Genomic DNA, 25,519 nt, shown 5'->3' on the forward strand with positions numbered 1-25,519 from the left:
TTTCTAATTGTATATAAATCAATTTCGTAATTTTGGGAAAAAAATGTTGAAAGCATGTAAATAATTTAATATGCTTTTGGATAAAGATGGGTTTTGGAATGCACTAGTGAATTGGGAAACTAAATAATTTGATATGTTTATAATACCACATAATTTTAAAAAATTGTTGTCATGACAACATATATGTCATTCAAATCAAGCAATGGCTTTGCTATATTAGAATCTACAAATATATTAAACACAAAAGGGAAGTTGATGAAGTAGAACACAAAAAAGGCACCATTAAGATTTTTTTTTAAATGGTATTAAATTATAATATTTTTGTAAGATGTTGAAAATTAGAGCTTCAACACCTTAATCGATAAAGCCACTAATTTTGTTTAGGACCACCTTACATTAAGGGAAGGGAATTGAATTTGATTGATCTTAAAAGGGTTGAATACAAATTAGATTAATTCCTCCCTTGGTTGAGTTGAAAATTGAATTTGAATCAGAGTTGAATTGCAATGCTAGATCTAGGACAAACAACAAAAAATTGACATAAAATAACAGTAACAAAATGTTTTAGATATCATGTAGAGTTGTAAACCTAGATTTGAGGATGGAAAATAGATCAAATCTTATGACAGAAAGTTCAGGAAAAATTGTCGGGATCAGGGGAGCAAGTCACCTTGCTCCTCTGAATATCAGGGGCAAACAACTTGATGTTTTTCAGATCAACATGACAAATAGAATCCACTGTTAAAAAGTCATTAGGAATTCCCAAGATCCTAGTCCTTCGCTTTTTGCGCCTTCAAAAGTTGAGTCTGATCATTGTCGTCTACTCTATCAAAATCCTTGCTTGTAGCTCCTGAGACGATTCCATGCACACAAAAAGAAGGAAATAGGTTTGTTGATGGGGGTTTGCCTTAAGTCAAACCTCAATTTAGGAATTAACCTTGAAATTGAAATGGAATTGAATTGAAGTAGAATGCTTTCCTTTTGAGAGAAAGGCTAGATCTAATCTAAAAATGCTTGAAATTTATACCTTGATGGAGTTTGTTTGAATCCTCATGCAAGGGTGTAGGATGTCATGTAGGATGTCTTCCTAGAAGATTGATCATGGATTATTGAACATGAATGTTTGAACTTGACTTGACCTTCTCCTTCAATGCTTCATCAATACTTAAATGTTTGCTCACATAGACTTGAATTGATTTTGTTGGACATCAATTGAGAGCTCGCTTATGATTTTCTTAGTTACCAAATGAGGGAGGATAGGTTTCTTTTTATACCTAACTGTGCATTAAATGTTTGAATTTTTGGAGCAAGTTGACACAACATAAAGTGACCTTGTGAGGTCCTATTTTGGGTCCTAAACCAGGGCGGTCAAGGCACCCTAGTCTTGAACCAGGACTAAGGCACCCTATCAATCAAGATTCAAAATTGGACAAAGGTTGGATAATGAGTTGAAAATATAGATTTCAAGGTGGTGTGAGCAACATCAAAGCAAGCATTAAGCACTAAAAGCCGGAAAGCCAAGGTGAGGGCTAGGTGAGTATGAGATTGTATAGGGATACAAGTTACGATGCTACGATTTTCAATACAAATTCAATCTTCAAGCAAATATTTTGGATGGTTTAATTACAAATATGAACTATTTTCAATCATAGAATCCCTTAAGAAAGAAGGTACTATTACAACATTGAAATTTATTCTCTGTCACAAAAATATATGGTAAAAATTACCGGCAATCTTAACACAATTTTCTTTAAATGATTTCTAAATATGATAGTTAATTTCAAATTTACAATTCACCATTAATTATAGTATAATTTATGCGATTCCTAAATATGAATTTTAATATGAAAATCACCATTATACATTAATTCTATTCCTCTTCACAGGAATTTTTTCCAGAAAAAAAAAACAACAATGACGAGAAAAACTAAAATCGCTCGTCGCCAAACAACTACCACAAAATTACTTATATCTAACCCTAAAAATCCTGGAACTTGAGGAACGAACGTAATTTTGATATATTGGCTATTTATTCTAAGAGATAAAAGTGATTTGCATGCAATTCCATAAGTACTTTAAGATTCACTGCCGTAAACGAACAATCAATACAAATGGAATAGAAAAGAAAAGAAAGTTTCGAACATCCATGAGCGAAAGAAAAAGATGTATTACGAAAATCTACTAGTTTTACAAGAAAGGGTAGCATAATGCTACTTGGTACGCACCAAAATTTCAGATGAAAAGGAAATTCTTTCTAGCATTGTTTAATATTAAAAAAAAAACGTAGTACAATCAGCATTTAAGATAGAACACACATTGCACGTACCCAAAGGCATTGGAAGATGTTTTTATTTATTCATAAAGAAAATTGAATGCCATCCAGTAAAACCAAGAGACATTAATGAACTCAGCTCAAAGTGCATTTTCTGCGAGTTAATTCTTTTATTCGTGCCCCACATTTAAAGTTGCCACAAAGACAATGACAAACAATCTATTGAATTGTGTTTATTTCCCAAGGAATGAATATGGAGAAAAGTGAAAATCCAGATCGTCATAGGATGGTGATCTTAGGTAACGGTTATACAGACAGATAAACCGCACTTTTGCATTAAGGAGGTGTTAAAAAGAATCTAAGTTCGCCCTTCAAATTGCTGCATAGACGCTGCCGTGATCTTATTGAGTAAAATATTTTTATCAAACTGTATCTTTTAATACAAGAATAGATGACCTTCTGTAACAAGCATAAAGCCAGAAAGTCATTTACAAGAAGCTATGCATCTGTGAGATCTGAAAAAAGAAATTAATAATGTGAACTGGTTCATTTCATAGAATGCTTCACGCATAATAGCATACTACAAATAGCCACCAGAAATATTTGTGGGTAAAATCCTTCAGTGCTGGTCAGGAAATGCTTTTCTTCTCTGAAAAATTATGCCTAACATGCTCTGAAACCAGTGATCCTAAACCCTTGGCCACTGGGGACTGACCTCCTGCATGTGCACAAAACATAGAAAACTCCAAAATTCAAAAACGCCAGCCACAACTATGGATAATAGAATCTTATTCAGTACCTTTTACCAAGGACTGACCACCTGCAAACATGAGCACGACATAGAAGAAACTTCTGATTTCAAAATGCCAGTGACGACTATTGATGATGTAAATTAAATTCCCAGGTTGATTTGCAAACATATTCTAGTTAAGGCTCCTCTAAACGTTGTGTTTACTCTATAATAAACAAACAAGGAATTGCTTATTACCAAATTTTGATGGTTCTCAGCCCAAAGATGAGCATTATAATGTTCAGAATTCTAAACACAACCTTTGCTGGTAACCGAACCATATGTGTAAAGGCTTTTTATTTTTGATCATTTGAAATAGATTTAAAATCCAAAAAGCAATGTAGAATGGCTGATGGAACAGCTAGAGCACTTCACTCACTCAGCTCATAGTCGAGCATTAAAAATGTCAAGAATTCTCAATGCATCCTCTGGTGCTCACCACACCAGTATGAAAATGCACAAAATTCAAAGCATTCCAAAAAAAAGAGTCAAAGATGCAACACTGCTCTCTTCAACTTGATGGCTTTGGGAGGTCAATGAATTGTTGAGAGTAGCCATTGGCAGGTTCATAAATATCATCTTCTTGTTGTATATCTAAAAAGATCAAAGGCCTGTTTTAGTTGCGTGTTGTTATTGGTAGTGCTAAAGATTTTGATGCTTAACAGCCACAGGTCTTCAACACTCAGAAGAATATAGATAGCCTGGCAAGCAGTCTCACCCCTCCTTCATTGATTATTTCAAGACCCATGTGATGATTGGGTTGTTGCCCACAGGAAAGCGTTTGCCAAGGAATGAATTATTTCATTGGAACGATAAGCATATCAGAACTCCAACGACAGTATATTTGATTGATCTAAATAGGGCTCGAATCTTAACTGCAACTGATAAAATTGATCGTCAAAAGCTCTACAAAATGATTCTTCAAAACTTCCTTTATAGACTGTAATTCTGCATCGGGTCTTTATTAGATTGTTTTGGAAATTGAACAATAGAAAACATATTTGTAACTGTGACAAAAACTTTGTATTATCAGATCAGGAATACGGCAGCTTATTCCCTGTCTTAATAAGTGGTGGTCGTTGGAATATTACATCCTAGTATAGAAAGTTAATAAATAATTATCAGTATAAAAATAAAACAAATAATAGTGAAAGTTAGTTTGGTGGAATTGTAGAGTAAAACAAGGCAATGTATTCTAAAATCATTGTGATTCCATAAAAACAATATAAGCCAACATTGTCTGTAATAAAATTTTGTTTTTGCAATATTTCTCCTTTCAATTTCAACATCATATCTAAACCCTCAGTGATAATGGACTGTGAGAATGTTGATGGAGGTTAAAGTAGAGCCATGAGATTGCGGGTTCATGTTTGATGATCTTCTTGGAAGGATCCTCGATTCTCTTTTATCTCTATGTTGGCTCGGAAAGTTTGATTTGAACATGCAAAGCACTTTCAGCAAGTTCCACCAAACATTAGACAAGCTTTCTCCAGCTTTGACTACGCAGCGTTCTTTGATTAGAGTTTGAGGTGCATATACATCGCCACGTACAACAGTTGTTTTAATTCATTCGCTACAGAGAGATTGAAGTGGATATATATCATCTCATACAACAGTTATTTGAACTTGTTTATTTTTTAATAAAATCCGTATATTCCATTGCTGGTTCGAAGATGACTTTACAGCCTGCATTGAAGTGAACTTTGGAACGACTGTATTGGATAGTGGAGGCTATGACTTTCCTGATCATTAAGTGCTAGTAGATTGGCTGGCTAAATTTGCATGAGTATGGATGTAAGTCGAGTAGATATTGTTTTTTTTCTATTTGAACTTGTTTTAATAGTTTGTCGTGTCCTGGACATTTTGCAAATAAAACTAGAATGCTGCTGCCAAACATTTACAAGCAAACAAGGTAAATCTTTTCATTATGTGGTACAAAATTTACTTTTAAAAAGCTTTCGGAGACTCCCATGCAATATTAAATGAATAGAATGTAACAGAGACAGAGGAGGTTGGTGGACACTAGAGATTGGAGGAAATTTTCCATCTCAAGCTAGCTTCTTGTTCAGAGATAGCACTTTGTATAAAAAGCATTAGTTCTTGAAACAAAAGTGGATTCACAAGTTTTGTAGTTATAGATAGTTGAGTATAGCACTCCACACTTTGAAGACACGCAGGGATCTAGTTTTGTAATTATAGATAGTTGAGTATAGAAGTCCACACTCTGAAGACAGGCAGGGATAGTATAGATGAAGCTCAATATGGATGGTTGTTTAGATAGTTCAAGAGTTGCGAATCTTGAGAATTATTTCTTTATGAGGATCATGAGACAATCTGATGGAACAATATATAGAGCTCAAACATGAATGGTTGTTCAGTAATTCAGAAGATTTGTAATTTTGAAGATTTGTAATTTGGGAGTTTGGAGATGTAATATCCAAGAACTTGAGAATTTAACTCGGGAGCTACACCTTTACGATGATTATGAGGTAGCTTGATGAAATTCTATTTGGTCTAAGATTTGTTTCCAAATGAAGCTTCTAACCAATATGTACGTCTGATTAGTTCTGGTTTAATAAAGAGGAGAATATTAAAATATTACATTTTAGTATAGTTAATATACTAAATTACCGATTCGGATATGGGTATGTCTATATATATCTGTGTGTGTGCACACGTGCATACATGTGTGTATATATATATATATATATATATATATATATATGTATGTATGTATGTATGTATCTATCTTAAATTATAAGTAAATAATTTAAAATAAGTAATAAAATAATATATTAATATATATTCAAATATATAATAAACACAAAGTAAAATAAATAATAAAATATGTTTAAAAATTTAATTTAAAATATTATTAATATATAATAATATAAATATAAATATATTATAATTTAATTTCCTACATTATAATAAAAATAAAAATATATTATAATATGTTTTTCAAATTTAATTTATTTAAACTTTAGAAAGCCAAAAAGTCCCTTTAAATAGAAAGCAAAGTCGAAGGAAAGGTTCGATGGATGCAAGAAGACGGAGGGAAAAATCAAACGAGGGAAGAAGACATTAATTCATATAATCAGACGAGGGAAAAAATCGGGTGGTTATTCACTCCACTCCAGGGTACTAAAAAAGAAGAGAGGAGGGTGGAGAGGCTGTGGGTGGCAAAGGATCGAAGTCACTTGAAAGATTAAGGAGAAATAAAAGAGTTGAAAAAGTGTTAGGAAATTAGAAGGAATTTGAGGATAAAGTGTAAGAAATTAATGAGATACATAAATAAAATTATAAAAAGCATTCACACAATCGAATCCAGAACCTAGACAATTAGACAGAACAGTTTTAATGGATTGCGGGAACTTAATATCATTAAATCATGTAGTTAGTTAGATGAGAAAAGAAATTTAGTAAGGGAAAACAAAGCTTTATAAACCAATATAATATAATGAAAAATCAATAATAGTCCCATGAAAATAATGTCATATAACATTTTGTTTATTTTCCGCAACATACTCAGTAATTAAAATGATACTGTGGGAGTGCAGGAACAGTTAATTGTGTTCAGAAGTTTTTGCAATATTTATGCATGCAACTTCAATGGTGGCAAGCCAAAGATCCAAAGGTTCAATGGAAAAGGCATTACCAAGCTGTATGGTTCGCAAGGATATCTTTCAAGAACAGAGTTCTGAGGTGGCTTATGAATCATCAAGGTATCGCTGCGAGATTGGCAAAGGAGGACATCAGAGATCCCTAATGCATTTTATGAGGTGCTAAAGAGATAGTTGATCGTAGCTTTTGGAGATGATCCACAGCTGAGTTGCCATGGGCTTCGCTTCACTATGAGTTCTATTTTCTCTTTGTTGCTCCTATGTCTTGGTGATGGGTATGCTAAGAGACTCTTGGATGATTAGGTGCAAGGCTAAAAGTGTTTGGCATATTGTCTGTTTGGCCCCTATGAGATTCTTGTGAAAAAAATGATACAATACCTTTGAGGATGATTTTTATCCACTCACCTTTAAAAATTAAGACTTCAAGAAAAAGATAGCTTTGGTATGTAATTCGCAGCTTTTCAATAAAAGATGTTGACTATGCACCCATCGTGGTGCATGTCCAAGTGCTTTCTTTCCTTGCTTTAATAGGGAGAGATTTTCCTTGTGACCATTTTGTTTGATTCACGTGGATTTCTTGTTTACTTTCTAAAAAGTAGCACATTTCCAAGAAAAACAAATTAAAAAATGCAATATAAATGAATGATGGATCAGCTAAGCCACTTCAACCAAATAACATGTTCTCCTTTACAAAACCAGAATTTCTTCAATGAAAGGAATACAGAAAAAGGATGTGAGAACAGAGAAACAGTCTAATTCCAAAAACTGGTCAATGCCACAGAAAATGTATCATTTTCCTATGAAGACTGAATGTGCAAAGACAAAAATAAACTAAAAAACGTGCCATTGCACCTCTTCTGGACCAAATGCAACTAGAACAAAATGAGAGTTTCTTTATGAAAAAAGGCATGTAGGAACAGAGATGAATTTGTCACTAAAGGAAGTTATTTTATATGCCCGCAATTGATTTACAGCAAACAAGACATTTGATTTTTAAATGTTCAACAAGAAATGGCTGCTACAGATATCAAGTTCCAGTTGTGACTTGTATCTAAATATCAGTTACAAGTGATTAAAGTAAAATAAAATGACGATTAAAAAATTATAACCAAAGACAAGACATTCATAGTCTGACACATGGAGCTCTTTGAGGCTCGTAAGCAATCTTGCATCACCAAAAATATATTTTCCTTTTTATGTTCATGTTTTGCATTCTTAGTGTAGGTTGAAGCTTCGAGAGCATATTTTGGAGTGTTTAAGGATATAATATTTGTTTTATCGGTACTTGACTTTCATTTAGAAAGTCAGAGGCAAACAGAGTGTTTTATGTGATTTTGAAAGTATTATATTGCACAAATTCAAGGTTTCAAAAGTTAAAGGGATTAATTTGCATCTTATAAATTGAAAATAAATTAATTTGCTCATTTTGGATTCCTAGGGAAGTGTTCATAAGGCAGGTGACCTTTGCCATTCCATTCTTGTTGTATTCTTTCATTTTAGGTACTTAAAATGGAGGGAAAAGCTAGTGATTTTTGAGAGACTAATTAAAGATTCTTCAATTTCCCAAAGAGCACGACTTGGTTATTATTCTTATTCATTTTTCAAAGGAATTTACAACAAAAAGTCATTGGATATAATTTAAGCAAGCTTTTGGAAGAATTTAATGAGAAATTTCAAAAAATACAAAAGAATTTCAAAAGACGATTGGAAAGAAATGAAAAGGCAGATTTGGGTGCCTCTTTGTGATTCATCACAAGGGTTCTAATCTCTATAAAATACATCCTTCAATGGTGTTCAGAAGCAGAAATCAACAGCAGCGAGGTTGGAGAAATCAAAGATGAAAAAATCTTAATCCGCAATAAATCTTTTGGCCTAAAACTTTTTAAAAATCAGGGCTCGGCAATAAATCGGCAAATTTATCGAACATTTGAAAATATATAATTTCTTAAAATATTCTTAAAAAAACACACTTACACTAAATTTATAGAACATAATAACAAATTACTGGTTTCCATCATATATAAATCATAGTTTGGGTCAAATACATATCATATACCAAAAAACAAGTGCAATTTCTAAATAAGTTTGAGTCAAATACATATTGTAGAGTCTAGACCACAAAACAAATACAATCTCTGAAGTCTGAATACATATAAGTTCAAGCTTTCGTATCAATGAAAATTAGAAATCATAGATTTCGTCTATGACTAAAGCTCAAAAAACTCTGTTGCCGTTGAGTGGGTGCTGAAGTAGATGGTGTCGTTGCTACAATATCCTCAACAGGTGAGGAAACTGCCTCTGCTAGATCAGAAAACTCATCTCTTGCCTCCTCACACTCTGCCACTTCTGTCGCCCATTCAGCTGCCTCCCTCTCCATCTCAGCTAAGTGATCGTCAATGAAAAATGGTTCCACATCAACATCATCAGTAACACCATCAAGTTCAGCAATCCAATCTGCTAAATATGGATCAATCTCATCTAGGTCAAGTGCATCATATGAGTTATGCTCTTGTACCCTCCTTTCATGCAATCGAAGGTTGTACCGCACATATACAAGGTCATTCAAGTGCTTTTGAGTCAACCTATTGCGCTTTTTTGTGTGAATGGCCTCAAAGACACTCCAGTTGCACTTACAACCAGAAGCACTACAAGGCTGAGATAATATGCGGATTGCAAGCCTTTGAAGATTAGGCATTGTGACACCATAATCTTCCCACCACAGATCTGCAAGGATACAAATTGGCATTTCTAATTTGGTAAAGATTTTTATAAACTTAAAGATTGAAATAAATGATAAAATAAATTTAAGAGCACATTTTTTTTACCTGGCAACAGGGTGTCTCTCTTACGAACACAAATAGGTGAAGAGAATAATGCCCCATCTTCCTTCTCCTAACTCTATAACTCATCACGAATGAGGTCTTGAATATTTTCATCAACAACTAACCTCTGAATACATGTGTCGAGGCCAATTGAACCTCTACATCTGCTTTGAAAGTAGGGGAGTAAAAGAAATTGGGATTCAAATAGTAGGCAGTAGCATGAATATGTTGGTGGAGTTGTCAGTTCCACCTTCGATCAATTACGCGCCATATGGGTTCATATTTGGTCCTGTCTGACCTATACAAGTGTTGAATTGCCTCTTTGACCTTATCCATGGCCTCATATAGATACCCTATGGGGTTTTTATCACTGTCCACCATCCATATAACCCTCACCAACGGTTCTGACAATTAGACATGAAAAATTTAACAAAAATCAGCAAAGTGTAATATTAGAAAATTAAAAAATAAATCATCAATCGAAGTTTGAAAACTTACATTGATGATCTCCTCCATGACTTTGGCAAATCTAACTTAAAAAATGGTCTTCACGACCTTCTTTGCTTCAGGCTTCCTAGAATAAGGACTCTCCAACCATCTTTCACTCACAAACATCTGCTTTAGGTTGGGCAATGCACGTAATATGCTCTATAAGTTGAGGAAATTAGTGGCAAAACATGTGACTCCTAGATGCACAAGATCCTTACCATCAGTGTGTTGTCTCATAAGCTCTAGGACCCATGTGTGGTTGTAGATGTACTTTGTGATTTCCCTTCCATCTTCAACCACATTCTTCACACAACTTAGTTTCTCTATGTCCTCAAGGAGAAAATCAAGGCAATGAGCAACACAAGGGCTCCAAAATAATGTCAAATGAATAGCCTATAGAAGTTTGTCGGCTGCCACATATGCAGCTCCATTATTGGTCACAATCTAAACAACATTTTGCACTCCTACTTCTGTCACCACCTCATCCAACATGTTGCACAAGGTTTCTGCATTTTTCACTTCATTTGAGGCATCAACCAATTTTAAAAATACCACCCGTCCCCTTGAAGCAACTAGAAAGTTGATGAGTGTCCTATTCCTACCATTCGTCCACCCATCAGATAAAATGATGCAGCCATTCTTTTCCCATATCCTCTTTTGTTGTTCCACTAGTTGTAGTGTGCTTTGGACCTCATTCTACAATAATGGCCCATTCAACTCATAACGACTTGGGGCCTTGAACCCCTTACCTAAGATGGTCAATGCATTGACCAACTGCTCCCAATATCAACAATACTAAACAAAAGACTATTGTAATACCAAAATCTAGTACATGCCACCTTTGCCTACTGATGCACTTCCTTATTCTATGAAGTACCTTGTGTTGTGATATTTTCACACATCGCTCCATTGCAAATGGGGACCCCCTACTTTTTAGGCCTTTCCGATCTTTTGGATTTGTTCTTGGGTCTTTTCACAGCAGTCTCGTCAATCTCTTTGCTTTGCGAGTGTTTGGGGGTCATTTTGATTGAGTCTATTTTTCATTTGAGAAAATTTGGCTAAGTCTAGGGCTCGTTTTGTCGATTTTAGGGTTTCTGCCTTTAGTCCTAGATTTTAGGGGTTTCTTTTAGGGTTCTTGAAAAACTAAATGTAGAACTGGAATCAGGACCCTTCAAGGAACCTCCCAGTAAAATTTGAGCGAATTCTAAGCACTTACTATTTTTAGTAAGTTCTACTGCCTCCCGGATTGGTCTAATTTTGCCAAGAATCAAACTTACTAGTTTTAGTAAGTTTCTATTTTTAGTAAGTTCTTTCCTGAACTATTTTGTCCAAGCCCTAACATTTTGAAACACTTACTATTTGGGAAAATCTATTTTCGGCAGGTTCTTCACAAGAAAACACTGAAAAACTGAACATCCCTAAAGACGTTGAAGATTGAACGTTCCTGAAGATCATTTCTAAATCCGGAAGAGTTAGAGAGCAGGCATAGTGATCAAAATTTGACTAAGTGTAAGAATCGGTCCAAAAATGGAAAGCTCGAAAATCTTCCAAGTCTGGAAATTCACATCAATCCACAAATGTCATCCTGATCCGGAAATGGCCTAAAATTTGACTGTCTGAAAATTTAAAAGATCTTCTAAAACCTAGAATTTGCATTATAATTCTTAGAGATCTGAAACCACTCTCAAACATCCTGCCAATATATACATGAAATATAAATTCACATCAATCCACAAATGTCATCCTGATCCGGAAATGACTTGAAATTTGACTAAGTCTGAAAATTTAAAAGACCTTCTAAAACCTAGAATTTGCATTATAATTCTTAGAGATCTGAAACCACTCTCAAACATCCTACCAATATATACATGAAATATAACTTCACATCAATCCACAAATGTCATCCTGATCCGGAAATGGCCTGAAATTTGACTACGTCTGAAAATTTAAAAGATCTTCTAAAACCTAGAATTTGCATTACAATTCCTAGAGATCTGAAACCACTCTCAAACATCCTGCCAATATATACATGAAATATAACTTAAAGTATAAGAATTCTTATACTTAAATGTTATATTTCATGTATATATCCTGATGAAGAGAATGAGACCGACTTGGAAAATTGAAAATCATGAAATTTCCCTCCCTAAGTTAGAATTCCACCCTAGAAAGGAATAGGGCGCCAAAACCACCCTGCCATGGAATTCATGAAAAGACAAAATTCCTTCCTCCTAGCAAAATTCTGCCCTAAGACAAGGAAGGGCGCCAAAGCGTGAGAAATCAAAACATGGATGAATTCCATGATGCATGCATTCTAGCGCCCAAGGTGTGAGAAGGGCGCCAAAGGAGGGTCATCATGGAAGATAGAAAGAACTGTGAAATCCTTCCTTGCATGGAAGTAGCACCCAAACTTGATTATAGGCACCAAAATGAAAGGCCTCAAGGAAAACTTAGAAGGTGATGGATTCCACGACAACATGAAAATGATGAAAATTTCTTCATCAAAAAAAAATTTCAAGTCCAAGGTCGAGAATAAAGAAATTTCCAAGGCAAAGGGGAATTGAGGGTTAGGAATAGAATGAAAAAGCAGAATATCCCGTTGGGAAATTTTAAGGAAAAATCCATTTTTAGACACCAAATTTCATCAGAATTTCATTTTTTTTGCAGATTTGGACTCGTGAGAGAATTCTCTCTCTCATGGACCTGGGTCCTAAATTTTAGGAAAATTCTTAAAAAATAGGAATTGTGGAAAATTCATGGAAAAGCTTCCTTGGAACAAGATGAACTCAAAAAGCACAAAAAATTCCTTCCTCAAGGAACAAATTTCCAAAATTTCTTATCCAGTTCTAAAATGTGCCTAAGGTTGGAAGCTGGATGTAAAAACCAAGGTTCAAGAAGAAAGGTTCAAAAATTCAAAAAATTCCTTCCTCGGGGAAGGATTGCTCCCAAGAAGAAGAAATTCCAGGAAAGTGGAAAAATTGACTTGCTTAAGGACAAAATCTAAGTTACCGATTCGGGTACGGGTACGGATTCGACAAAAAAAAAAAAAAAATCTTGGGTACAGGTACGTCCGTACATATATATATATATATATGTATTTTAATTTTATATATATATGTATACATATATTATATATATGTTCAAACATCAATTTTGATGCATTTCATGCATCATAAGGGGCAAAATTAGGGTTTAGATGTTAACAAAATATTAAAAAAGGTGTTTTTTTATTGTTTTTGTGTTTTTATGACCTGTGGGCCCCGTTTTTGGGAACCCACGGGCCTTGGTTCTCTTGGGTCCGCCCGGGTTCTCCCTGGGTTCCTCCCGGGTCCTGCCCAGGTGGCTGGGTTCTCTGCCCACAGAGAACCCAGCCACCTGGGCACGACCCGAGAGGAACCCAAGGAGAACCCGGGGAGAACCAGGACCCGGACCCAACCCATTTTCCCAAGAACCGATATCTTAGGACAATTCTTGGAAAAGGTGAAAATTTGGCTGTGTTGGAAATTCCTTCCTTCAGGACATAATTCCAGGAAAGTGTAAATTTGGTTAAGTGTTGGAAATTCCTTCCTTCATGACAGAATTCTTGGAAAAGGTGAAAATTTGGCAAGTGTTGGAAATTCCTTCCTTCAGGACAGAATTCCAAGAAAGGTGAAAAATTGACGAAGTGTTGGAAATTCCTTCCTTCAAGAAAGAATTCCTTTCTGCAAGGAAGAAATCACACCCAAGGATGAATTGAAGATAAAATTTCTAAGGAAGGGATCAAGGATGAACTAGACAAGAAATTTCCCCCCCGAGAAATTTTTTGAAAAATCCATTTTTGGGCATAAAAAATCATCCGAATTTCGAAATGATGGTAGATTTGGATTCGTGAGAGAATTTTCTCTCTCCTGGACCCTGGAACCCTAACTTGAAAATTTTCCTAAAAAATAGGAAATGTGCAAAATTGATGAAAAAGCTTCCCCAAGAACATGGAAAATTCAAAACTTCAAAGAAAATTCTTCCAAGATGAAATTTTCTCTCTCTAGGGGTTTCTCGCCAAGTGGCAGTTGGGTCAACGCATGTTGAGTCAATGGAGCATCTTTTGCATGCATCCGTCACGTGAAGGCATATTGGCAATGCATTTATTGTTGGAATATTTTGACTAAGTGGCGGCCCGATCGGTGCATGTTGAGTGCATGAAGAATCTTTTGCATGTAACCGCCATATTTATAGCATTGTGGCAGATTCCTTTTGCATGCAGCCGTCATGTTCAGGAGATGTGGTGCATTTATGGCATCATGGGAGATTTTTGCATGAGGGTACATTCATAGCATAGTGGGCACTTTTTGAATGTAAAGGTTAATTAATGCTTTATGGGTGCCATTTTTTGGCAGGATTGTAATTAGTTGTATATGGGCTTTATGGGTGTAATGTCCCCTTCTCAGTAAGGAGTAACCAGTGGTCCATTGGCCTATTCTAGAGACCCATAGGTTGATTGGAATGAGGAATTAGGGTTTCCTATTTTATATGAGGATTCTTCGCAGTTTTTAGGGATGTCCTGGTTGGAGTTTGGCAGAAAGATCTAAGGATTCCTTCTGAGTTTTTCGAGAGCTTCGCAGTGGTTTAACATGCATTTTGTTCCGGAGTGATTTCTGAACTTACTATTTTTAGTAAGTTGGCGGCAACTAACTAGATTTTGAGGGTTTTCTGGGTTTTTCAAACTCTCTCATAGGGTTTGACAAGCATGTCTTTCGGAGATGTTTTCATGACTTACTATTTTTAGTAAGTGTCAGTTCAAGCAATGCTATTTTTGCCAGTCTTGTGCAGAGCTCCAATCCAATTCAGATTAGTGTTTTCTACACTTCTGTTCACATAGTTGATTTGGCAACAATCAGTGGTTGATTTATAATTGCTAATTAAATATTATTGCTTTATTCTAAAGTTTAATATTTAATTATTTCACTAATTATATTTTGGAGGAATGACTTAGGAAGGAAAATATTATGTTATTTATCCTAAGTCCCATTTTATTTCCTAAGTCATGTGGGCGTTCAAATGAAGTCATTCTACACTTTAATTATTTTCTCAAAGTTCGAACTTGTGCACCTTGGTAAAGTTCGACTAGGGAGGCTAGAAAGGGGACGCCACGTCTTGAGGGGGACATGAATTGAAATGAAGTGAATTTCAAATGAGTTTGGGTGCCATTTGCATTTGAATTTTAGAGGGAGAAATCTATAAATACAAGGGATGGGCTCCTCATTTGGTTATCTTGAAGAAATCATATTGTTATGCTGTCGGAATGGTGAGTGAACTTGAGCTTCGGAGTTGTAGCTCCCTAGTTTAGCCAGTTTCGTACTTGAGACATAATACCTAGCTGAGTGTTGGTGAAGTTTTCAATGTGTGGTGTGGTTTTCAGTGTTGCTGGTTTTTGGTGTGGTTGAAGTGAAGATTGGTTCATATCTCCCTGCCTGTACAATCGATAATTCTGGGTACTAGCCCATTGGAAGCGTATTTGGAGGGCGACCATTCTTCTACCTTGGCGTTTGTTTTGGTGTGCATTCTGATTTTTGGCAGCAAATCGTACTTCCCAGCTGGGTCATACCATTTCTTGGTTGCCTTGGGTTGTGTGCTAGCTGTTAGTGGTGTTCGCTGTGCAGGTTTGAGGTTTTGGTTGCATCACCTTTGTCTTAGCTTTCATTTACTTCAGGTTTATGTATAATTCCGAGTTGTTTTGGGTGAGTTATGAGCATATTAGTGAATTTGGTAGTTGTTGTTTTCTACGTGTTATGCGGACAACAGATTGTATTTTCAGTTTAGTGATCAGTGGTGTGTTATTTCTATAAGGGTGGGTTTGAGTTTGCTAATTGTATTAAGTTTGGAGATATTCATCAGTATTGGACAGTATAATCTCTCTTTTATATGCATTGCATCTCTTTATTGTAAGGCTGGATAGTAGTACTAATAGCCATTTCTGGATTGTAAAGCAAATCCCCACTAAAAAGTGGAAGAGGCTGGCTTGCCGCCTACATTTGATCTTTGTAATTCTGTCCTCCCGCTGAATAAGCGGTCAAGTGATATTTTGTTTGCAATGGTCCTCCCGCTGCATAAGCGGTTGAGTTGAGCTTTGTTGTAAGTGTTCAGTCCTCCTGCTGAAATATTGCGGTAGAGTGATTTGTTCTTGAGTGTGTTTTGTTACTTGGCTGGTTTACCACCAAGTTTCCTTGTTTTACCCGCTGGAAAGTGGAAGGGGTTGGCTTGCCGCCCATTATTGCAATAAGCATTTTCAGAAGTTTGCATCTAACTATCCCCTACCACTGTATGCTCTCACCCTCCCAGCTTGGGCTCTCGATGATCAAAAGGTGAAGGGTTCCTTTCAACTGATTTAGTTTTTATTATTCTAACCCTAACGGGTGTTGGTGTGTTGGTAAATCTGTTAAAATCAAAAAAAAAATTTTGGGGATATTACAATGGGGTATTTAATGTTGATTCCAACCTTGTTGCATCTTGAGTGGAGAATCTTCTAGGGAAAACCCTAATTAGGGTTTACTTGTAGCCAAGGCCAGAAGCCTTTCCTCATTTGAAAAAGAGGGAGCTTTGTATGAAATTGTTGCAATAAGTTTTTTGGGATAATAATAGTGAAACATTGTTCTCTGATGATGTCCACTTAAGTTATTTTTTTGAAAACTTGCATGGTTTCACCTTCCTCACTTAGAGTAGAATTTTTTTTTCTCAGATGTTAGATAAAGTGCTTTGATTTCAATGAAGAATGTAATGGTGTTTGATGAATTCCCATGGTTCATACGTTTTGCATCTTGTTGATTGTAAGTTGCAGTGTAAAGTTAGCCTGAACCCCCAAATTTATGCTAAGTTCGATTGTGAATAGTCGTTTGGATTGCACCCTGTTGGGTATTCAAATGCACTTTCTCAATGTGAAAATCCTTCAACATCCTCAGAAGATTGCACCGGTTCTTGCGGAGTTGTAGTTAAACTTAGCGAAGCAGAGCTTGGTTTAATTGGAATTTGTCCACTAGAGCACTATTAATTGATATCATTACCCTTAGGAGTAGATGTACATCCTTCCAAACCCTTTCCCCTTTATTTTCAATTCATTTTAGTTCGTTTGAAGCAGAAGCATCGCAGAATTGTCATATCCAATGATGGAGTCCCAGCCACAATGAAGATGTGAAAGAACGGTCCAAACGTAAGGCCCCTTGGACTAACAACAATCACATCCAACAACTGAGTCACGTCCACGCATTGAAGGAACCTTGGAGTTAGCCGTTTGATCTTGTTGCAATCTTAGCATACGGACTAACTTTGTTCAAGAGAGAGTAAGGTGACCGTTGGTAACTTTATTCTGTTTTTGACGTAATCATAAAAAACACGTCAACACCTTGCAATCCAAGTTGTGCACCAGGAGTGTTACGGGGAATAAAAAAGTGAGACATATTGCTGCCCATCCCCATACTTCTCGATCCTGTAGAACCGAGATCTGTCACTGGGGCTGCCATTGCCTCTGCTGTCCTCTTTTTTTCTGCCTTCTTTTGCTCATATTCTGAAAACCTTGTGTTTGCCTCCCTCTCAACCTGTTCAAGGCAATGTTCACATGGAGTAATATTTTGATCAATGATCCATGCAAGGTGATATTTGAGTCAGTGTATGCCACTAGTCATACATTTCATGTAATGGTTACAAATGACCTCTCCTGTCACTATTTCCATAAAGGGTCCCTCTTTCCATCACCACCTCTAGTTGCAAAAGCCATTATCTTTTATAAAAATTCGAAAGAAACCTAGCAAAAGAGACCAAACATGGATTGATAATATACTTTGCTGATTTTTTTAAAATTTATGGATCAATAAATACAGAAAGGAGGAGAATGCATCTTATAGTACAGAAAGAAACATGTAAGTTGCATAACTTTAAAAATTTTCTGAGACAAAATCTATCTTGCAAAGGCTAGAAAAATTAACTTTTGGGTCTCTCCTAGTAGAAAAGAACCAATATCATTCCAAAAGAAAATAAATTCAAAGTGGGGAAATACTATCCTAATTTATTGTTCTTTGTGCCATACCACATTAAATTTGCATATCAACACTCTGCTTCATAGAACTTCAGCTTCAGTATCTGCTGCCTCTTGGTTCATATCAATGACAAGTTTGTTCTCTGTAGATATGAAGCATCTATTTCCATGACAAGGTTTATTGGTCCTTTGCACTTACAACCTAAGTTGCCTTGGTGTGTTTGAATTTATTCCTTCTGTCTTTCACTTGCACAAACTGCCTCTTTGAAAGACGAATCCTTTTGCTTGCATTCTTTGGTGTGAATTTATTTGTGCATTGGGATTCCATTTCTTTGGTGAAGGCCCACTTCTTAGTCTTTCACTTACACTCAGTCTCTCACCACTCAATTTGAAATGTATTCCTTGTTAGATCTAGTTTTGACCACACATATATGTATGTAAGTAAATATGGAAGCATGTTTGAAGGGAAGTAAATTGTTTGACAAAATGCCTTCACATAATGTGGTCTCATGGAATTAGACAATTGTAAGATATCCACAAAACTGACTTGTTGGAAAGCATTTGGTATTTTTTTAACACATGCAATTGGTAACTATATATCCAAACTCAGCAGTTGTTGGCACCATCTAGTCATCTTGCACCTAAACAAGAACTTTGGAATAGGGTACAGAGAAACATAACATAATAATTGAAAGTCATTTTTTCTCAGAAGTTGTAATTATGATTGCATCGGTAGACATGTATGCAAGACATAAGCATGGAGAAGGCATTGAAAATCTAGATCAATCGACAAAGTGCTTCAAAGGTTTCATGTAGTCTTTGCTAGGCTTTTTCCATCTTGTGTGAGATGGGCACTTTGGAACAGAGTTGGAGATCTATCGAAAAATAATCAAAAGTGGAATTTTAACATTTTGTCAAATTAGTTGTAATTGTGGAAGCATACAAAAGACTAATGGTATGGATGACCAAATGTCTCAAGGAATGCATTTTAATAAAAACCTTCTACTCTTACCTGTCCGGTTGACTCCCATTTTGCTGATTCAATTTGCAAATCCCGTCGGTCGTCGCATGCTAAGTAAAAATGAAATCACCGATTCGCCCCCATATGTTAAAAAACAAAGTCGCTTTTTAGGGTTGTCAGTTGCATGAAGTTAAAAACAAAGTCGCTTTTAAAAACATGATTTTTTCTGTTATGGTCATGGTTTTATCGCTTCAAAAGATCCCGATTTTTTAAAAAAATCGCCTAAGGTTTTTTGGACGATTAAATCATCTGCCATACTAACTCATGATAAATCTCGATTCAAGCAATTTTGAACTATTTTTTCATCCTTGGGAGAAACAACTTGCACGTTGCTCCAAAGAATTAGATAAGGAAGAGTGTAGGTAATTAGCTTACTGGAGAACGAGAGAAGAAGAGAAAGAAGAATTTGCAGGTGTGTGTGGCATTGAAGGTGTTGAACACAACACAGGACTAACAAGGGGGTGAATCAGTTTGGACCTTCAAATACTTAAATTCTGATCTTCAAACTTTAAATCACAAACATATAATCTCACCAATAATAAATCATAAAAGTATGAAACACAACAAACACATGAACACCAGATTTACGTGGAAAACCCAATCATGGAAAAACAATGGTGAGAATCAAACTCACAATATAAATATAAGTTGTTACAATGTTGCCTCCAAAACACCTTGCTCCTAAGAGGACTTGCAAAAACAAGGAGCACAACCTTAGGGCAAGATACAAATGACTTGGAGGACTGAAACTCACTATTTCAGGGTAAGATAGAAAAGTTGCCATGAGACTCACTGTCTTCCGATAGAGAACAAATAGATGAATTGGAATGAACAAGATCTCCTGATCATGAGATTGATCGTGAACCACTGTGTCAAGCGATGAATATCATAGTAAACTCTTTTGCTTTCAAAACACAATCTCTGAACTTTGTCACACTAAGAATATTATCATCAAAGCTCTTCACAACAATCTTTCGCACATCTCCAATCCTAGACCTCGTAGATCTTTCACACCTTCGGCAAATCACTTCAAACCCATTCCATACACTTACTAATACACCCGCACTCCTTTATATACAAGATTAATCATCAAAACTCTTAACTAGGTCAGCCACTGTGATATCCCCACAATTTTTTTTTGAAATTTAGCAGTTTACAACACAACAAAGACCAGTTAGGGTTAGCAATGAAAATACAATAATTCTGAAAACTGCAACCCTTCCACTTTCTGATCACCAAGTGCCCAATCTGGGAAGGTAAGAGCATACAGTGTTGAGGGGATTGTTAGTTGCAAATACTGTAAATTATTACAAAACTTGGGCAGCAAGCCAGCCCCTTGTGCTTATACAGCGGGTGATGGAAATTCGGAAACTTCCTGGCGGTAAACCAGCCAGGAACAAACCAAACAACTAAAACATCAATCACTCTATTGCTTATGTAGCGGGAGAACTAGAAATGAAAATTACTATCAACTCCACCGCTTATTCAACGGGAGGACAACAATACAATCAACTCAACTGCTTATGCAGTGGGAGGACAACATTACAAACAGAGATACGCAGCATGGCCAGCCTCTTCCACTTATGTAGTGGGGAGTACAAGTAAATCGCAACAAAGGGATTGCTCAATACTACTGAAACAATCTTACAATAATGAATTCTGCAACTATTGTCAGAACAAGAGAATTATCAACTCTAATAGAAGGAAAGTTCTACTAGAGATTACAATGGATAACACTGAAATTACAACCCAAATACACACTTAATCAAAACTGAAATGAAACTATAAACACCACCGAAAACGAACTAGCAACAATGAAATGCACACAACTCACTCAAAACTCCACCAAACAGCTCCAAACTGGTGGCAAATGAATGCTAGAGGATAGGCGATCAAACCCCCAACTCAATAACCCCATCAAATCACCACTGAAAATGCTACATGCTGCCCTAGGGTTGGCTGCAAAAGTACGACCAGCAGAGAAGTTCGATCAGCAAGACAAAAAAGCACACCAAAACACTTGACACGAGCCTCCAGGTGATGAATCGCCCAACAAAGAGGCTTCCAACGAGCTATAACCCAGAACAAATAGACACTCGAGCAGGAAGATATGACAAAAAAACACCTACAACCACTCCAAAAACCAACAAACAAGAAACAAACCCAACACACCAAAGACTGAAAAATCTCTCAATCCCTTCAATCAGCACAATCTATCTCTCTAGATGAAAGATAGTCACAAATAATCAGCTGGGTATTGTCTTTCAAGTACGAAACTGATGGTTGCTAAGAAGCTCTCAACTTCGAAGCTCAATTCTAGCACCATTCTAACAACATAACATTATCATTCATCAAGCATTCTCCAAATGAGAGCTCAACACTCTTATTTATAGATTTTGGAGGCTCAAATTCAAATTCACATGGCGCCCAAATTCACCTTTTTCACTTGCATTTCATTTCAATACTTCACCAAATCGCCCAAGTCACATCCACCCTTAATCGCCACTTTGATAAATATAATGCTTATAAAATAATATTGATGAAATTGCACTTTAGCGTCTCAATATGAAGGTGGAATATTTCACCAAATAGACTAATATTTCGCCAAATAGACTTAAAATAAAAATAATATTTCCCTTCTCTAAGTCGTCCAAGATCATAGCAGAGTCACCTTATTAAAATTGCTAATAATGTGTAAAGTGAGCGCTCAACAATGACTTATAAATAATAATATAACTTAGGCAATCTTACTTAGAAAATCCTCCAACTTGCCTTAAGCTATAATTTAATGAAAAACACCATGGCGACCCCTTGAAGTAACAACACAAATTACGCCTAGGCCATGGGGAATAATAAAGTATTAAAAAATACTTTTGCTCCCAAAAACTGAATACTGCCAAAATGAGTTGATGCCAAGGTACTGAACTGCATTGCAGAAAATAGTCATCCAAGTTCAAACATAGGATCCTGCCAAAAATAACACTACCAGACATAGCCATCGAGCTGAGCTGCAGAACCCCTGCCAAAAATAGCATACTAGTAGAAATAGTAAGTGTGTCAAAAGTCATTTTCATCACATTCTGAGCAGCAGTCATGACTTACTAAAAATAGTAAGTCCAGAAATCATCTCCGAAAAATTTGCATGTCAAACCACGCTGGAGCTCTCAAAAAACCCAGAAAAGCCCTATAAATCAAACAACCGTCAACCTATCGCAATTTACTAAAAATAGTAAATTTATAAATCTTCTCTAATTGGAATGCATGTTATACCATCCTTAAGCCCACAGAAAACCCAGAAAGAATCTAGAGAGAAAACTGTAGAACTCCTGCAAACACCTCTCCAAAAACCTTCCTGAAGACAGAAACCCTAATTTAGTCTCTGGTTAGCCTACAGGTTTCCAAAATAGGCTAAGACTCCATCCATCAGTCTAGAACTGAGAAGGGGACATTACAGTCCGCCCTCCCCAAAATTGCTTGTCCTCAAACAATAGCAAGGCTGGATGCTGCAAAATCTGCTCATTCTCCCAAGTTGCATCCTCAATTGGTAGGTTTTTCCATTTAATCAAATACTTCTTGAGAGTCCTCCCTCTCAACGAACGTTCCCTGGAATCAGTAATGGCCTTTGGAATCAACACCAACTGTCCCTCCTCATCCAAGGGAGGTAGATCTGATGAAGCTACCACATTATTTCCAAGCACCCTCTTGAGGCATGACACCTGGAAAACATTATGTATCTTGTTGTTTTCAGGTAACTCCAAGTGATAAGACACTTCTCCAACCTTCCTGGTGACTTTGAATGGTCCATAAAAATGGGGTTTGAGCTTCTCTACTCACTCTTCTTGAGAGTGGACTGCTAGTAAGGTAAGGCTAAAGCCTCAAGTAGACCATATCTCCCTCAAAAGAGTGCTCTACTCGCTGCCAATTAGCATACATCTTTTGTTGATTCTGTGCATGTTGAAGGTTGTCCTTCAAAGATCTCAAAATGTCTTGACTTTGCTGCAACATATCCCTCGCTTGAGGGGCTCTACTATTTCCAAGAGTTAAATCAGAAAAGCTAGGTGCCTCATATCCACACAGGGTTGTGAAAGGAGGCATCCTAACCAACGTGCGATAGGAAGAGTTGTAACAATACTCTCCCAAATGAAGCCATCTCACCCAAGCCTTCTACTGCCCTAACACATACTTTCTGAGATAACCTTCTAATCGCTTATTCACAACCTCAGTTTGTCCATCAGAATGAGAATGATGACTGGTGCTAGGATTGAGTACTATGCCACTCAATCCAAAGATCTCCTGCCAAAAGATGCTTAGGAACTTGCTGACCCTATCACTCACAATGGTTTTTGGCAAACCATGCAATCTAAACACTTCTCTGAAGAAGAGATCAGCAACCTGAGCTGCTGCAAATGAGCTGGTAATGGCAAAGAAGTGTGCAAACTTAGCCAATATGTGCACAACAACATATATGCAATCTTTCTCTTGCATCCTTGGTATCCCAGTGATGAAAGCTATTGAAATGCTTGGCACTTTCTAGTCAGGAATAGGTAAGGGCTACAACAAACCAGTCGGGAAAGTGTGTGCATCTTTGTTCTGTTGGTAGACCGAAGACTCTATACTATAGCGAAGGACCTCATCCTTGAGTCCCTTCCAAGAAAATCTTCCTTGGACTTGCCAATATGTCTTGAAATACCCTTGATGACCAGCCAAGGGGATGTCATGAAATGTGTTGGTTGAAAATTTTGTACACTTGGGGATATATACAAAATTGTGGTTTCAACCACAGCACACGAGTAAAAACTCTCCTAATTAAGGGAAGGCTCCCCCTATCTAACTACAACTTGGAAAGTAAAATGGGATGGGACAGCAATCTTTCTTCTTTTTTCAAGAAAGACAATATCCTTTTCTCTTCACAGAAAAGGATAGCGATTGAATAACAGCAGTAACCACTTTAAAGTGAAATAAGAGAAAGGAAATGAAGTTTCCTGAAAGCACAAAGACTTCCGTCACTTCCTTCAGAACGGGACAGCAATATCAAGCTCAAAGACTTGACTATTGGAAGTCCTATCTACCCTTTTCTATACTAAATTTTACAATGAATAAACGACAACAGCTCAAAGACTGGAATAATTTATTCTTTTAACACAAAGACAAGAACTAATGCAAGCTCAAAGACTTGCTGCTATTTCTTATCAAACAGTAACTTTTCCTCAAGAATAGACGCAAGCTCAAAGACTTGCTGCTCCTTCTAGAGATTTTCCTATTTTAATTAATCTTCTCTACTTGCAGCTCAAAGACTTCAAATCAGATTGGACTAAGTTCCTTTAGAAACACTTTGCATAGAAGATATAAAAAGATTCAAACTCAAACATGTAGCTCAAAGACTCAAAACTTGAGTAATCCTTCTTTATTATTCTTCAAAAACTTTCAATCCACATACATAAGCTCAAAGACTTCTTGCTGTAAATTTGGCAGAGTTTTTGCTTGCTTTCCAAAAGATAAAGATTACAACGGACCCTCTCTTCTATTTATAGGAGAGGAGCCTTGAGAAAAAGATGGGAGGATCCTAACTAACTTGAGAAATTCCCTCAACCACCAAGACCTATTCAACAGCTAATTATGACTTCATTAACTAACTAAGACTTATTCCAACTACAGTCCTAATTGGACACAACTTGTAGTTGCCTTACAAGTAATTACAAAAATGCAAGTGATGACAACTTGTCGAAAGGGAAACTACAATTCTGAAATTACAATTTTTTAAAAATTTACAAGTGTTAAAAACACTTAAGTTGCAACTCTTGAAGATACGAATAAATCGAACTTCTGAATAACTTTCTGCAATTCATCAGGATCTGGTTCATGAGTGTTCATAGCCACCACCCTAGTTTTTACGATGACATCATGGCATTGGCATAGCGTGGAATTCCCTTTTTCCAATGCTGACTGGATTTCCTGCAACTTAGTTTGATACTTGATCAATATTTGAATGGAAGCGACTGAGAATTGATCACTTCTCCATTCATCATGAATCTTGAGTTGCAGGTCTGCAAGAACTTCTTCCTCGGGCAGCAGCTCATCATTCTGATTGAAAATGTCGCAGAATGCCTTTTTGCAATGGGAGGTTACATCTTGAAAGACTGCTTCACGCAACTTTAAGGTTTCATCAATTTCTTCAATGAGTGATTTGAGAACAAGAGATTTGTTCTCCAGGAGTTCCTCATATTCAATGTACATGACTCTGGAAGGAATCACATCATGCACTTGAAGAACGCTCAACTGATATTGAGGCATCTTTCGCCAAGAAACTAAATTTCCCTCAACCTTCTCCAAATTTAGCTTGAAAGCACCCAAGATTTGATTCAACTTATCTTCAATGATCTCCAATTTAACCATCATTTCAAATACCTGTCTTATGACTTGTGAACATAAGTCATACAGTCGATCAACCCAGGTGTCTAAGGCTTGAACCTTTTGGGCGGCTCTCTCAATACCTTGGATTG

At 36.4% G+C, this 25,519-nt stretch overlaps 1 protein-coding gene across 11 annotated transcripts in view; it reads right to left on the reverse strand.

Moving 5' to 3' along the window:
* Nucleotides 1-2,329: 2,329 nt before the first annotated feature.
* Nucleotides 2,330-25,519, reverse strand: part of LOC131064872 (uncharacterized) — a 162,579-nt gene continuing 139,389 nt past the window's right edge. For 4 of the 11 annotated variants that reach the window (XM_057999177.2, XM_057999179.2, XM_057999175.2 and 1 more), the window contains exon 8: nucleotides 8,840-9,409. In XM_057999177.2, the coding sequence (XP_057855160.1) occupies nucleotides 9,263-9,409 (147 nt within the window). In that variant the 3' untranslated portion in view covers nucleotides 8,840-9,262. Of the gene's footprint in view, nucleotides 2,991-8,839; nucleotides 9,410-25,519 lie in introns of those variants that run through there. The other 7 variants (XM_057999182.2, XM_057999180.2, XM_057999181.2 and 4 more) reach the window with 5 other exon arrangements.

Source organism: Cryptomeria japonica, chromosome 5 (genome assembly GCF_030272615.1).
Source record: "Cryptomeria japonica chromosome 5, Sugi_1.0, whole genome shotgun sequence".
NCBI classification, from domain to species: domain Eukaryota; kingdom Viridiplantae; phylum Streptophyta; class Pinopsida; order Cupressales; family Cupressaceae; genus Cryptomeria; species Cryptomeria japonica.